Genomic DNA, 17356 nt, shown 5'->3' with positions numbered 1-17356 from the left:
TATTACCAGTTGTAGCCTATAACCACAGTTTTACTACAAATACCATGGTTAGTGTAGCAAAACATGTTGTTTTCACCATGGTTTAACTATAGTAACCAATAACCATGTTTTTTTTTTGTATTTTATATACATATTTTCATGTTATCTTTATTTTACGGCATGTATTTGTGAAAATGATTAGGCAGCCGCAGCACACACCATAGAATAACGCTGCGCATTTCAAAGGCACTTCAGTGGACCTTAATGTTACCCGTTTTGTCAATGTTAAAAAAACTTTTTAATATATCAATAAGAAAGTACGACAGGCTTTTACTCAAGTCTTTATCACTTTATTAAAATTAAGCAAAACAAAACGACAAATGTTTACTTTCACAAGCTGTCTCGTATAGGCTTGTAGTAAGCTGTCTCTTGCTCAATTAGGTAACAAAAAAATGTCGGGAAACAACACCTCTGGCCATTCCGTTGGGTCGTTTGTCCAGTCACCGGACAGTCCGACCCAATATGGCTCAGTTTTTATGCGTATGTTGCTTTGTCGAGCGGCAGAAATGATTTTATGTAGGCCATTCTGAGTCAACACCATGCTTTTCCGATGAGGGGGAAGTTATCCCCCACGCCGACTCCGCCCACACAGCTATGACACGACACCGATCAAGTCTATGGTTTTTATTTTCTGCGACGTCGCGGCAGGAATAACATACAAAATATGACAGTGATAATCTCAGGTAATAATTATGTACTTTATTCAATGTTAAAAGTGTCTAATGGCAGTTTGAATATTATTTTGCGTGATCTTTATAGCCATAGTGAAAGCAACAATAGATATTTACCTCAGATCTTGAAAATAAATTAAAGCAAACTTGTGGTATGTTAAAACTGTGAACTCACTGCGAACCAACACGTGTATTCCATAACAGAGATGGTATCAGTCAGTCACTCAAAACTGCTCAGTCCATTCACATTATCATCTATTTTCCGTGTCCACTTTTCTTTTCTTCTCACTCGCCAAGTTTTTGCTGTCACATCGTATCTACACTGGACGCGACAACGCATTGCAAATCATTTGAACTTTGTTTCAGTACGTCATAAATAGAACGAGTCAGCAGTTTACTGTCGGGGATTTGTCGCGCCGCGCCGCACACACTGGCTATATCGGCTATATGAGCAATATCACTCGAGTACGAGAGCGATACCGGCTCTATATCAGCATGGCTGTGATTAGGTCAGAGGCCTGCTACCCGACCCGAGCCCGACGGCTCCCGAAATACTTTCGGGTTGGGTTAATGTTTAATGAATAGCTTCGGGCTCGGGCTTATAGCTAAACTATATGCAGGCTACGCTGCTTTCATAGACGCACGCACACACACACACATGCACACGACAACACAGCACGGTAACTTTTATTAGTAAAATAGCTTCGACAGGCTACTGACTCGCAACGTTATATTTCTCTGCAATGAAGGGGGTAAAATCGCTGTTTTTGAAGGAACTAAGCCTCATTGTTTGTAGAGAGAGACGCGCAGACGCAGGTTCACACACGCAACTTTCATCCCTCGCTCTCTCTCTCTCGCGCGCGCGCTAATTCAAATAAATTATATAATTAATCAATTCAAATCCGTTGCATGCAATCGTGAAATACAGCATTTTTTAAAAATTGGCTATTCGTTGTTTGAAAAAAAAAAAATGAAAAAAAAAGATTTCGGGTTCGGGCTCTAAATTTAACTGTGCCGCTCGGGTCGGGTCAGACGATCTCGAGTATACGGGCCGGGTTCGGGCTTCACTAAAGCCCGTGCAGACCTCTTAATCGCAACATGAAAATTTGATACCGGCACATCCCTATATAAATATATATATATATTTATACAACAGTTCGTTCTGGTTCTCAAATCTGATTGGTTGAGAACCGGGAGAAATATTCTATTGTATCTATTAGTTGACTTGACCCTCTAACACTTGCACTCTATTTGTTTTCTAACTGCTTGTTTTCTTAAAAAAAAAAAAAGGCCTCTAACACTAGCTTTCTCTATTCTTTTTCTATTCTAGCCTAACTTGCTACGTGTACGGCATTGGGATAACCACCGAGACTTTCATAGCACATACATATTATTGCTCTTTTGTTGCTTTTGATTGCTTCTATTGTCGTCATTTGTAAGTCGCTTTGGATAAAAGCGTGTGTTCTAAATGACTATGTATGTGTGTGTGTGTGTGTAAACACTGGACTGACTATTGGCTTGCCAGTGGTGCAACACATGTCTGCAGAACAAAATGAATAAACATTAAACATTCGACAAAGCTCAAGTTAAAATGTTTTGAGTCATTGTTTTTAAAACGTTCACATTCCACTTCAGAGTTTAAGTAGCCTAATATTCAGTGACAGAAGGACAAACCACTATATAAAATAATGAATAAAAATAAAATTTTCCTCTCTGTGGGACTGCACGCGCAAATCTCCGATTCCTTTAACCAAGTTTTAACCTATATCAGACGTTATGATTTCGATCAGATGCGTCGGCTGTATCGGTTGATGAGTCAACGTGATTTTATTTTTAAGTTTTATTTTCGGCGAAATAACGTTCTGATGTTCCGACCAAATAGTGAACGTTGATTCAACATCGAAATTTGATTGACGACCGATACTGACCTTTACAACCAAAAATCGACGTTGAATCAACGTCTGCTTGCTATCTGGGTACGTTTACATGCAACCAAATAATCCATTTGTAATTGGTTTGACGGCTCAATCGGACTGAAAAACCTTCATGTAAACACCTTAATCGATCCAATTGAGCTCGATGGGAATGAAATTTTGATCAGATTGAAAGGGGTGGTTTATTCCTTTTTTTTAATACGATTGAGAGTGCATGTAAGCACTCGATCAGCTTGAACCTTGAAACTGAAAGAACTGCGCATGTGCAATGACGCAGAAATAGCGTGATGACTTATGACGCGAAGAATGAGCGGTTCTTCCTTTTGAATAAAGTGTTGTATAAATGCGTGTCCTGTCATTATAAAACTCTCCTTTCACTCGGCAACTGTGAAGTGGAGCAGGACAACCTCCCACCAGTCCTTGTTTTGGATTCTCCTCCACAGGCAACCCGTTTTGGGCGCGGGGAGGGACATGTTTACTGTGTGATAAATATGAGCAGCAAGGCACAGCGGTTTATAAAAAAAAAATCAATTCCGATTTGAAGCTTGTGACATATAAACTCGCACATCAACCCGATCACTTTCTTTAGCGTTCATGTAAACACTACATTCAGATTCATCAATCGGAATGAATTCAGTCCGATTGAACCAAAAATTGTGCATGTAAACGTAGCCAGTGTTGATAGCATCACTGATTATCGCGCTGATTCTATTGTATTTTGTGGCGTCGCGTCGCGCAGCTCGCGTCCGGTGTAGACACGATGTAAATTAATGTCGCTTTCTGATGCTGCGTTTGAATTTTCATGCCACATTATTTGACATTAGCGCGGGCCAAACATTTTTCTCTCACAGGCCGGATGTGGCCTGCGGGCAGCCTATTGAGGAACCCTGCTTTACATTGTCGCAATGACCGTCTTTTTGCAGTAAAGGACCTGTCATAGTTTAATGCATGGGAAGAAGACATGAAGCGATGTGAGGTTAGCTGCATTGAAAACAGATGAGCGCTCATGTGCATATAAAGCGCCAGATCGGGGTGAAGTTCACAGGATTTTGACCACAGAATGATAAGAGCACATTTTTTAACATATTATTTTATTATTTAACAACACTCAGTATTTAAATTAAGCGCTGCAAGCCATGCATACAGCGCCAGACATGACAGATTTTCTGGTAGCAAAATAAGTACTTTAAAGGAATTCCTTAGCTTATTACCATTACCGTGACAGCCAACAACAAAAGCTTACAAAGCTCATTGGTCTGAAAAGCGAGGTGTGCTCTGATTAGCCAGTGCGTTGTGATTGGCCCCAGCACGGATCAGCTCCAGGTATGACGAAGCGGATATCGTCCTCTTTTGAAAGTAGTTTCGCTTTCACAACGAAACACAGCGCCTTGACGACATGGCGGCGGCGGCAACAACAATACTACAGCGAGAATAAAAGTTACGCCTTCTTTCTTTGCGTGAACATTTGGGAGGCGTTATGCAAATCTTCCCACATCGTGACGTAGACATGTGGGGGCGTGTTAGGGGGGGGGATTACTCTTGTCTATCTTTTTAAATTAATTTTATTATTCTTACACGTGACCTTCACCACACTATTTTGCCTCCCTAGGTGACAAAAGCAAATTTACTACATGTGCTTGCCTTGCATAATGATCATTATACATTTAAAATTAAGCATTCACTTAACCAACATTAGCCAATATAGACATATTAAAATCAACTGAATTAATAGGCAGCACAGGACCACAAAGAACAAACTCAATATTATAAACAGAATTCCTCCAAAAAAGTTTGTTAACATGTCACACAATACATAAAGGTACTGTTGTTTGTTGCCACAGCAACTGCCTACAATTCCATTTTCTCCTAAATCACACAAACACACGTACGTTCATGCAGAACAAGTATAAGCAAGATTAAGACAATAATCACAATATTTATATTGAAGCCCAACCTCCTCAAGTCGTCTTCTTTGCTCCTTCTGCTGTTCAATGCGTTTCTGTCTCTCAGCCAACAATTGCCGCTTATATTCCTCCTGTTCTCGGAGTTGCTGTTCCTGGAGTAGCTGTTGTCTCCTCAGTGCCTCTGATCGCTCCTTATTCTCTTGCTGCAGACGAATGAAGTCACGTCGCAGAGTAGATTCACCAGGCACGTTCACTATAGAACTGAGGGGACACATCAGTTAAGGTCCTTGCACACAAAATTTTTGTATGCTTTTTTTCCATTTTTTCGTGTTCGTCATCCTTTCCTATCAAAATGCTTGCTACGGATGCAAAAACACAGAAAATCAAACCTGGTCCGAATTTTTTTATGACGGGCGAATGTTTCGGAGGCAGTGTGTAAACATGATTGACACAATGTGAGGTTGTATTTATTTTTCAACATGCGAAAATTTCGGACGAAAAAATTCGGACTCAGTGTGCAATGGCCTTAAGACTTGCAACAAACCACCCAGGAATACACTGAAAGTTTCGAGATACATCTGAGGCTAAGTATTTGTTATTTTGGAACAAAAAAAAAGTTTTTGGCAAGTTTTGTGATACCTGGGTTCTCCTTCCTGTTCTTGTGCCTCTTCTTCCTCTTCTTCACTTCCACTGTACTCGTATTCCGTCTCATCTGAAAGGAGAAAGAAATTAATCAAAAATATAATTTGCTTTAAAAAAATAATTCATGCAAAATACTTAAACTCAGCTTTACAAAGTGAAATAAAACACTACAAAAATCAGATAACAGAATTACACAGGGAGTGGGCAACCTTTATATGTATTTGTACTACATTATATGCAGTGGTATTGGTATTGTCTATGTGTTTTACAACTAATGCTAATAAGCAAGGTTTACTTGGCCTGATCCACAGATGCATGTTTTGCTGTGTTTCTCATCTGTTCACGGAAAGTGTGGGGTTGCCCAAATTGATATGTTCTATGCACTGAATTGTGCGAATAGTTCTTCTGTGCCACAGGAAAAGGAATTTGGCTTCAGTACCGAATAAAACCTGCTACATGATTGCTGCAAGAGTTCTGGCATGCAGGTATGAACAACATTTCTAAAATGAACAGCAAATGAACATCTGGGTTTTAATTAACTCTAGGACAGAAAAATGACTGACAAAAGTAAAGTAAATCAAAAGTAAGAAAGTTCAAAGCTTATTGTGATTATTGGATGGCAGACACTACAAATAAAGCTTTGTTCACACATATGAAAACTGCACAGACTTTGCACAGTTTTGGGATTTAAGTCGATTTATCTGGGTTCATCAAATGAAGCTTAAAAATCAAGAAATTTATATTATCAGTCCAGCACTAGTGTCCACACAGTTGATATCTTCACCTGTTGAAGTTTATCTACATTGTGCACGAAACAGACAATGGCATAAGACAAAACACCCGATAGGAGAAACTGAAACATTAATGAAAAGTCAGTGTCTGTCAGTGATTTCAGCCCTCCAAACTGATTTGTTAATTTAAACATTTTTAATTTAAATTATACAATGTCCTAGTGAAAATCCAGACAAAATCAGACAGGGCAAACTCTTTCACAGCACTATAAACTGTTTTATTATTTAAAAAACAAATCATGTTAAGAATTCCTGTATTGAAGTGTCTAACCTCTCTCTCCTCTCTTCTTACGAGTGCGGTCGATATGGTCTTTGAGCTGGATGCGAACATGTCTCTCGTTAGGTTGGTCTCTAATGAAAGGATGTTTCAACAGTTGCTCGTATTGTCTATGTGTTTTACAACTAATGCTAATAAGCAAGGTTTACTTGGCCTGATCCACAGATGCATGTTTTGCTGTGTTTCTCATCTGTTCACGGAAAGTGTGGGGTTGCCCAAATTGATATGTTCTATGCACTGAATTGTGCGAATAGTTCTTCTGTGCCACAGGAAAAGGAATTTGGCTTCAGTACCGAATAAAACCTGCTACATGATTGCTGCAAGAGTTCTGGCATGCAGGTATGAACAACATTTCTAAAATGAACAGCAAATGAACATCTGGGTTTTAATTAACTCTAGGACAGAAAAATGACTGACAAAAGTAAAGTAAATCAAAAGTAAGAAAGTTCAAAGCTTATTGTGATTATTGGATGGCAGACACTACAAATAAAGCTTTGTTCACACATATGAAAACTGCACAGACTTTGCACAGTTTTGGGATTTAAGTCGATTTATCTGGGTTCATCAAATGAAGCTTAAAAATCAAGAAATTTATATTATCAGTCCAGCACTAGTGTCCACACAGTTGATATCTTCACCTGTTGAAGTTTATCTACATTGTGCACGAAACAGACAATGGCATAAGACAAAACACCCGATAGGAGAAACTGAAACATTAATGAAAAGTCAGTGTCTGTCAGTGATTTCAGCCCTCCAAACTGATTTGTTAATTTAAACATTTTTAATTTAAATTATACAATGTCCTAGTGAAAATCCAGACAAAATCAGACAGGGCAAACTCTTTCACAGCACTATAAACTGTTTTATTATTTAAAAAACAAATCATGTTAAGAATTCCTGTATTGAAGTGTCTAACCTCTCTCTCCTCTCTTCTTACGAGTGCGGTCGATATGGTCTTTGAGCTGGATGCGAACATGTCTCTCGTTAGGTTGGTCTCTAATGAAAGGATGTTTCAACAGTTGCTCTGTAGAGGGGCGATGGTTGTAATTCTTCACCAGGCAGGTTTCAATAAAGCTGAAGAACTTCTTGGACCTTTGGAAAATGGGAAAAGAAGCTTAGAGAGAAAAGCAAAGTCTGGTCTGTTAAAGGGGTAATTCACCATTGGCAAACTTGGGTTTTTAATTGAAATATGCTGCCTATGTAGTAAAAAGGCATTTTTTTATTAATGCTACACAACTGCTACACAACTAGAGAAAACAGTGAAAAAGGGCTGTGGTGAAAATAGGTAGGAAAACTTCAACACCCATAATACACTGGACTCAATCAGACTGTCTGTGTGCAGGGACACAAAAATGCAAAAGTAAAATCTGCAGTTTCAACAAAAGCCCTGTAATTTTCAAAAGTCCACAGGACATAGCATTTTACATCATCCAGTCAGAATTTTCTTGACCAATAAACAGGAATGTCTGGGTGGAGCTAACAAAGAAAAATAATACACATTGCTCATTTACTTTCACTATTGACATTGGAAAAATCCAAAACTGATTGAAAATCCTTTCATTTGACATCCAAAAGTTTACCGGATACCAAAACAACCAAAAGGATACAGTGATTATCAATTAATAAAGGCTCATTTTTGTGAGGTACCTTGTACAATACAAAGCTATGACCTCAAAATACTTTTACCATACCACACATTTTGATGTTGGCATATCATTAGCTCCTCATGTAAGGCTGACATAGTAAACTTGCTCATTTGTAAACTTCCTGTGAAACATTAGTCTTGATTAGTCTTGAGCTCAAAGAATTGAAATGGCATGGTTGTTGCAGCAAATGTGTTTTTATCTAATGTTTGCTTTTGTTATTGCCTGGTTAGGTTTAGGGTAGGGTTTAGTGTAGGTGGTATGCTATTTTGAAATTCGATAGAGCATTATTGTTTTAGCGCCACTCACCAGATATTTCATTTCTGACCAGCCACGATATGTACAACAACCAGTGTAATAAAACACTGACAGATTCACATTCATCTGCTCTTTTAGCGTCACTCACAGGAAATTTCACATTGAAAGTAAAGAATGAGCTTCATTATTATAAAAGAGAGAGGGGTTTTCTGTGACAGAAAAAATCTTGGTAACATTGGACATCACCAATGTGGCTCTTCTGTCACGAGTCATTTATAATTCAAAAATAGTAAAAAAAAAAAAAAATACAAATACGAAGAGGAAGAGGAAAGAAAAAATAAATCACGGGATCGTCTCACCACTTCTTTGATTTGAGCCGTGGAGGAGGATTTCTGGGAATAAGGAAAAGGGCGCGCATTGGATGCATGTCACATAGAGCTGCAGAAAGAGACAATAAAAGAGAATAAACACACTTAAGTGTAGCTTTAGCCAGACTTGGGGAGAAACAGAAAACTTGAAAAAGAGCATTCAGGATATATTAAAAAAAAAAAGGTAATTGTAACTGACACATTTAATAAAAACATAACAATATACTTTTTTGTAAAAATAAGATCACTAGACAGATAACATCCATTTAAAAAAAAAAAAACAGGATAGGTCATAGACCATCTTCGCGTACACCACTTTATCCTGATCTCCATTCTGCAGCTACTCTCACTGAAACATGCTGAAATAGAGTGAACTGACATAGTTTACGTATGAAAGACAGTGACAAAATATAAAAAATGTAATATAAAAATGATTGGATTGCTTCAGAAAACATAGATTAAACCACTGGAGGTATATGGAATACTTTCATGCCAACTTTGTGCTCTTATTAGTGCTGTCAAACCGATTAATCGCGATTAATTGCATTCAAAATAACAAAAAAATAGTTTACATCATATGTGTGTGTGTGTACTGTGTATATTTATTAAGTATATATAAAGACACACACATACAGCATATACTTTGAAAATATTTACATGTATATATTTATATAAATTATATCATATATAAATATATTTAATATATAAACGTAACATATTTTTCTTAAATATATACATGCATGTGTGTGTATTTATATATACATAATAAATATACACAGTACACACACATATATTATGTAAACATTGACAGCACTAGTTCTTATAGACCTTTGTCAGGTTAGGCACCATATTGAATATAACGAGGATGCAAACATGACTGTGAAGGATAGACTTACAGTATTTACAATTCCACACACTGCATAAATGTCCTAGACTATGTAATTTTCATAGCAGCTTTCAAAACTGTTTTATGGAATGTTTGTCTACTGTAACTTCTTCTCAGAGAGACGTTTCGTCAGCTGAACAGTCAGTATTAGGGGTGGGCTATATGAACAAAATCAAATTTCAGAGTATTAAAAAATATATATATTCACAATAATGACATTTCAATATAGTTATTTTATTTTTGTTATTAAAAACAACAAAGCAGCAAATTATAAACAATAGGACAAATACAAATAAAAAATAATCAAAAAGATACAAACTTTCAGTTTCTGCTACAGTAGATAGTAAAAAATACTACAGAAATTTAATAATCAGGTGTTAAACTAAAACACGGCATAGTCTTCAAAGCAGTGGTGTAATGTAACAAAGTAATAAAACTTTGTTAGAGTACTTAAGTATTTTTTTGGAGAATCTGTACTTTAGTTTTTATATTTCTGTCAACTTTCACTTTTTCTCCACTACATTTCCTAATTAAAATTCATACTTTTACTCCGATACAATTCCCTGAAGCATATTCGTTACTTACTACACAAAGGCAGAAGAACACAGACTGCAAGAAAGCAGGTTTGACTTTCAAGTTAGACTTCTAAAAACGGCAGATTATGTAATTTTCCACAAAAGTCAAGGCTGGAGTTTGCAACATACAGTACATTGTATCTTCTGCGATAATATCAGACCTGCCAACCTTTGAAAAACTTTGAGTGCCATCAGTGTAACGGGACCGGGCACGGGGTTTCCGGGGGGTGGGGGTGCGTGTATGTGTTGGGTTCATACATTCCTAGATAGCTACATTATTACCTGAACAATGTCAAAATCGTAATTGCACAATGTGCAAAATGCAAGTTTTAATGTTAAATAGGCCCTTTTAGCAGGTCTGCACTCAGCCACACCCACCTTTAGTTTTTTTGGTTTTCAATTTGATTAGGCTCTGAGGGCTTGGCACATCAGTGTTTTTTTATGTATTTATTTATTTATAGCATTAATGCCATTTTATTTATAGCATTAATGCCATTTAAACAAACAAACAAACAAACAAACAAAAAAAACTCCAGTACACTTCTGTACACTTTTGAAAAACATGGCTTATCATATGTCTACTTAAAATTTCTTTTGAGAGAAGTATTGTTTTTCCTATTTTTACTCAAAACAGGATGGATTAGCCATTATTGAGCGCAACGAAAACATTTAATATCTGTTCCATTCATACTGGACCCCGGAGAACGCCCTCACGCAGAAACTGTATCAATGCATCAATGTTTCCTCTGAGCTACATTAAACTGTTTAAATACATCTAAATGCCACTGTGTGCCAAGTGCCAAATGTGGCTTTCAGGTCCTTCACCCACCACTGCTTCAAAGTATGAATCAAATAAGTCAAGAGCAGCAAGTGATTTTGTTGTTTAATTAACATTAATGACATAAGCCCCTTTCACACAGCAATACCAGTAAATTGTTGTAAAACTGGCAGAATGACTTTACTGGTAAATACAAAAATACACTGTTCACATAGGCAATGATGTTCTGTCTTTTTACCAGTAAAGCACAACTCACACATCAATTTCAAAATACCGGTAAATTCTGTGACATCAACAAGAAACGACCTCTAAATGGCTGCACTTCCTGGTGTTGTGTCTGTAAACATGGAGGGCAGGGTTTTTCCTGCATTGAACATTTTTTAGCGGCCACCAAAGTACATTTTTGTCCCACCAAAGTCTTTTTTGATCAGTTGATGTGATTTATGAGTAAAGTAAATGACTGCTGTGATAGTGCACGTGTTACCTGAGGGAGAGAAAGAGCAGAGAGGCCCTCCCCATGCACTCTCTTTTCTCTCCCTCCATTGGACATATTAATAAAAATCAACTGACATGATGGTAAAAGTTTGAAAGACCAAATTCTTTTTTCATGTGGAGCATTCAAATAATTTTTTTTCCCTGAATTACCACTGGGTGCGAATTGTGCTCAAAAAACATGTCACCTTATCTTCTCTGACGAGCGTTCTGCACATGCAACTAACATAAAACACACTTTCAATAAAAGGAAAAAAAATCCTATCCAGTGAAGAAGTGTTTTCCGTGTTGACATCACTCTGCAGCCCAAGACTGGTTGCCCACTGAAGCTAAGCAGGGTTGAGCCTGGTCAGTACCTGGATGGGAGACCTCCTGAGAAAACTAGGTTGCTGTTGGAAGAGATGTTAAATCGCGCGGTAATTGAATACGGTTATAATGATAATTAAAATATGAAACGGTAATACTAACCGTGGGGAATTTTATCATGATTTATCGTCAAACCGGTAATCGTTACATCCCTAGTTACAACTTTTCATACCGGTAAATTTTCAGAATGAATTTACCAGTATTTTGGAAATGTGGGTGTGTGTGAAAGGAACTATAGACAGCAGTGGGTAAAACAGGCCACTGTCCCTTTAAGACCAAATGCACGGCTCTAATATAATGATGCACATCCGGTTTGTCAACAGACTGTGAATACTCTACATGTTAGGCATTTTGACATACCTTTACGTGTATTTGACCATTCAAGCACAATAAAACATGAAAGACAGCTGAATTCACGACTGCATGTTGTCTGATCGAGAGAGGTAGCTTTCTGTGCACGTACTTCACAGGTGTGACGGTCAGTGCAAGCTCCACATCAATTGCGTCTTGAGTTCTTTTTCATAGCTTATTGTGCTTAATAACTCTATTTAACATTAAGCATGTCTCGCTCTTTTATTTTATCTTTCACGCATGTTTCTTTATCTGTAACTTTAAGTAGTACTGTGCTATGTGGATATATTTACATAGCAAAAATAAACAATTTAGAAAAATCTCTAACAATAGGCCCTTTATACCATTGTAACGATATATAGCATCATACTGCCCAGCCCTAATCGGCCTGTTAAATTACAACATTATATGTAATACCATTTATACTATTAGTTGACTGATGTCTTAGTGAGTAATTAGTCATTTGTACTGGAATTCAATGACCAAGTCAATGACTGAGAGGACAGACTAGACCAGGAAATGTGTGGATACTTACGAGGAGCTCCTTCACCCATTTCTATAGCAGTGATACCACACGACCACAGGTCACTCTGGAGAAAGAGAGAGAAAGAAGGCCTCTCAATATTGCAGCACACAATCACATTTATATGCATACCAGAAACTGGTTATTGTGAGAAGCAGTCTAGCAGCCTGTGCACCCACATGTGTTTTTCCATCAAAAGGTCAGTTCAGAGCTAAAGTTCTTCAGTAGAAATCCAGGGGCCGTATTCACAAAAATTGTATCTTATTACTAAAAATTTTTTGTGAGAGGTTCTTCTTCACAGAGCTTCAGAAAGCTGCTGAGAATGGGGAGAAATCTTAAAGGGATAGTTCACCCAAAAATTAAAATTCTGTCATTAATTACCCTGTCATTCAAAACCCACAAGACCTTAGTTCATCTTCAGAATACAAATTAAGGTATTTTTGATTAATTTGAGCGCTTTCTGACTCTCCACAGACAGTGATGTACTGTAACTCAAATGTTCCCAGACCCAGAAACGTAGTAAGAACATCAATAAAATAGTCCATGTGACATCAGTGGTTCATCTGTAATTTTACAAAGCTACGAGAACGCTTTTTGTGTGCAAAGAAAAAAAGACAACTTTAACAATTCTTCTCTTCTGCGTCACCATCCCTTATCAAGAGTACCACGATGCATGCGTGTGCCTTCCTCTGCTCGTAAACAAGGTGCAGCACATGTGTGTTCGATGTCAGCAGCAGCACTCACACGCGTCATGATACTCTCTATAATGTGGATGACAGCAACGCAGATGAGAAGAACTGTTGAATAAAGTCGGGTTTTTTTCTTTTCTTTGTGCACAATAAGTATTCTCGTAGCTTCGTAAAATTACTGTTGAAGCACTATGCTTAACTATGCTCACAGTGATTGGCTGATAGGGGATGGGTCTCTGTCAGTGATTTATAGATAGCAATATTGTAGAATAAGGTATTAAGTTGCCATATTCAAATAAAGATTTTAAAATAAAAATGTTGCCAGGACTTCCGGTATGCCTCATGATGACTAGACATAGGTGGACGTCGCTCCATGAACATTCATCTATTTATTCAGCAGTTTTAGTTATTTCTGTTACATATTCATAAAGCAAGTGACTCTGTGACATATCTACAAGGAAAAATAAAATCTGGAAAATCAGGATGAAACATTGCAGAAATGCTGACTGAAAAGGGGAACGAGCCATTCTAATGATGGACAAAACACAGATCTCCGTCATTCGGTCATCAAAAATCTTGTTAACTCCATTTGAGTATGATTTTCAGAAAATGTTAAGTGCAAGTGTCTGATCATATATAAAGTGGAATACCAACTCTGATGACGCATTGTTTGATTATTGGGGAAAATTATTTATTTTTTTCTCCTGCTTAGTGGTGTGCCGTGGGATTTTTTACATATCAAAACTGCCGCGGGAAACACTGCTCTAAATATGGTAATGGTGGTCTCCCTCCTTCTTTGCACCAGGCATCAATCTCTATTCTTCTAAAACCCGATAAAATTCCATTGAAGTGTGTGTCATACTGTTCAATTTCCCTTCTTAACGTAGATGTAAAAATTCTGGCAAAAGTTCTCTCTCTTAGGTTAGAAACTGTTATTCAAGACATCATTAATCCAGACCAAACTGGCTTTTTTAAAAATAGACAGGGTTTTTTTTTTTCAGAAAGTTGATGAACAATTTACACTTCGTCTGACATTTGTGCCTAAGGCCTTAGTCTCTCTTGATGCAGAGAAGGCATTTGATCGTGTTGAGTGGGACTATTTATTCTATACATGAAAAAAAATAGGTGATAAATTTGTGTCCTGGGTAAAACTCTTACATTCTTCTCCCTTGGCGTGTAAAAGCAAATGTGACCCTGGACCACAAAACCAGTCGTAAGTCGTACGGGTATATTTGTAGCAACAGCCAACAATACATTGTATGGGTCAAAATGATTGATTTTTCTTTTGCCAAAAATCATTAGGATATTAAGTAAAGATCATGTTCCATGAAGATATTTTGTAAACGTACTACTGTAAATATATCTAAACTTATTTTTGATTAGTAATATGCTTTCATAAGGACTTCATTTGGATAACTTTAATGGGCGATTTTCTCAATATTTAGATTTTTTTGCACCCTCAGATTCCAGATTTTCAAATAGTTGGATCTCGACCAAATATTGTCCTATCCTAACATACCATATACATCAATGGAAAGCTTATTTATTCAGCTTTCAGATGATGTATAAATCTAAATTTCAAAAACTTGACCCTTATGACTGGTTTTGTGGTCCCGGGTCACAAATGGTATTAGTCCTGATTATTTCCCTCTTTACCATGGCACAAGACAGGGTTGCCCGCTGTTCCCTTTTGTTTGCTGTAGCTATAGAACCTCTTGCAATCTCCTTTTGTAATAATCACAATATCACTGGTATTCTTACACCGTGTCTACACTGGATGCTAGCGGCACAGCAAAATACTATAGAACTTATTATACTATATACTTATAGTAAACTGCTGCCTCATTCTATTTATGATGTACTGACACAAAGTTCAACTGATTTGCAACGGTCGCCTTGTTAGGTCCAGTGTAGACAGACTTTAGCTGTTGCAGCGCAGCATGACACGACATGACAATTGTCACATCTGGTGTAAACACTGTGCTAGTGCAGGAAAAGAACAGAAAATTTCTCTCTATGCGGATGATGTGGTATTATATGTTTCAGATCCAGAAACCTGTCTTTCCATGTCCTAAATGTTCTAAGAAAGTTCAGTGATGTCTCAGGTTATAAATTAAATTTGCAGTGAGTTTTTCCCAATTAATTTTGCTGCAAGATCTCTTCCAACGTCAATATTACCATTTAATATAACAGTAACAGTAAAATGGAAATATGTTGACCTCTTTAAGCATAATTTTATTGCAATTTTGGAGAAAACAAATCAGGATCTTGCTAAGTGGACAACTCTCCCACTTTCTCTTGCAGGCAGAGTCAATAATATAAAAATGAAGATTCTTATTATTTTGTGTTTGCCTCAAAGTGTAAGGAATTTTTTGACTAATTGAATTTTGATCTCCGTTAACAGATTGAAGTTATTCTATTGGCTTTTTTTAATTTTATGATTGAATAGCATCAATAAAAAGAGTTAAACTTAAAATGTTGCCATATTCCAGGGGTTCTCAAAGTGATGCAAACCCAGGGGGTCCGCAAAATAATTTAGGGCCCTATGATTTCCATGATCAGGGGAATGCGGATGGAATCGTGGAATTCAGTTATAAAATGGAATTTACTGTATAACGCGGAATGTCACGAAATTTGGCAAATTTTGGATTAATAAATCTAAAGTACTGATCAAAAGTGGAGAATGATTAGTGTTAAAGCACAAAAGACTGCTTTTTAATTATGCAGTCTGCATGGTCTGCACATCTGAGTGAATGAATGGCAGTTTCATCCATTGATATCTATGGTTTCATCTACTATACACATATTGAAGCACACGTGACAATTGTGGTGTTTTCTGCAACTGTCTCAACAGCCTCAATGTATGAAGACATTAATTTTTTACATGAATCTCCAGAGCTGAGTCACTTCACCAGAATAAAAAAAAACAAAAACAACTATCATCATATATCACATGCAACACACAGACCATCAAAGTTCTTCATGACAACCTGTCAAAATAAAAGTCTGGTTTACATATGTTGTACTACTATTGTTCAGTAAAATGTACTTCTGAAAGTAATAATAATAATAAAAAATAGAACTCTTAAATTGTTGGTTTTTTTCCAGAAAAAAAAATCACAATTTTTCTTCCATATTTTAATTTTAACAGTAAACCTCTGTTGTGCAGCACTTTGTTAGGCAAAAAAAATAAATTGTAAAATTAAAATAGTTGAATTTTCATTTGATTACATTAAAAAAAAAAGCTGTTCATGTTTTATGCCTTCATTTGATTACCACCATTTTTGATAATAAATTTGTATTAAATCGGAAAATCGGAAACGGAAAACAGAATTTCTAAATAAAACATTTCATAGGGCCCTATTATTATACAGATTTATATAGTTTTTTTTATTTATTTATATTATACAGAATATATTGTTGATACATTTTATTTTGTTTATTAGTTTTATGATTTCAGGTTATTTGACATGAGTGCAGAAAAAATAAATAAATAATAATAATAATAATAATAATGAAATCCAGGAAAAATAAAACAACAGTTCCAATGGCATCTAAGGCTTTGTTCAGAGTGTCAGTGCAAATCCAATTTCTGTGCATATCTGATTGGAATCCGATCTAAATGACTGACTGTCCACTAGGGATGTTTGACGATAAATCATGATAAAATGCCCCACGGTTAGTATTACCATTAGATTTTTTTAAAATCATTTTTTAATCATTTAACCATTTTAATTATCATTATAACCATTAGGGATGCCATTAGGGATAACCATTATCGGGCCGATACTGAGCTCCTGTACTCGCACTCCTTAAAATGCCCCGATACCAAACGCCGATACCACACAGCATGTGATAAGTGCCATATTCAGACAAAGAAACACCGACAACAGAACAACAGACAGCAGAATGGAGTTAAGGATGTCTACTACGAAGTATATGTATGCAATGAATATAATGTTAAACATTCAGTATTAACACCTGTATAGCTGATGTGCGCGAGTTGATAAACAAAGCACGCTGAGTGGATTGAGCGCGCAGCGGCGCGAGCTTGTCGAGTGAATATATCTTTCTCACAGACATCACTGGAAAGTTTGTAGTTCGGTCGGATATGTCAAAAACAAGTAAATAAAACAATGCACAAGTTACTTAACGGTAGGGAGAGAGCG

At 36.8% G+C, this 17356-nt stretch overlaps 1 protein-coding gene across 3 annotated transcripts in view; it reads right to left on the bottom strand.

Moving 5' to 3' along the window:
* The window catches only part of LOC107707082 (mitogen-activated protein kinase kinase kinase kinase 4-like), an 86684-nt gene extending 74123 nt beyond the window's left edge, over positions 1 to 12561 (bottom strand). For all 3 annotated transcript variants that reach the window (XM_016510963.1, XM_016510964.1, XM_016510965.1), the window contains exons 1-5: positions 12511 to 12561; positions 8519 to 8597; positions 7175 to 7350; positions 5188 to 5260; positions 4599 to 4809 (exon numbers count right to left, since the gene is read on the bottom strand). In XM_016510963.1, the coding sequence (XP_016366449.1) occupies positions 4599 to 4809; positions 5188 to 5260; positions 7175 to 7350; positions 8519 to 8597; positions 12511 to 12529 (558 nt within the window). In that variant the 5' untranslated portion in view covers positions 12530 to 12561. The remainder of the gene's footprint in view (positions 1 to 4598; positions 4810 to 5187; positions 5261 to 7174; positions 7351 to 8518; positions 8598 to 12510) is intronic.
* Between the last annotated feature and the right edge of the window lie 4795 nt (positions 12562 to 17356).

This window comes from Sinocyclocheilus rhinocerous, unplaced genomic scaffold (assembly GCF_001515625.1).
Source record: "Sinocyclocheilus rhinocerous isolate Xijiao unplaced genomic scaffold, SAMN03320098_v1.1 scaffold925, whole genome shotgun sequence".
NCBI lineage: Eukaryota > Metazoa > Chordata > Actinopteri > Cypriniformes > Cyprinidae > Sinocyclocheilus > Sinocyclocheilus rhinocerous.
The sequence above is the reverse complement of the archived record's forward strand: the minus strand, read 5'-3'. Positions and strand labels throughout refer to the sequence as shown.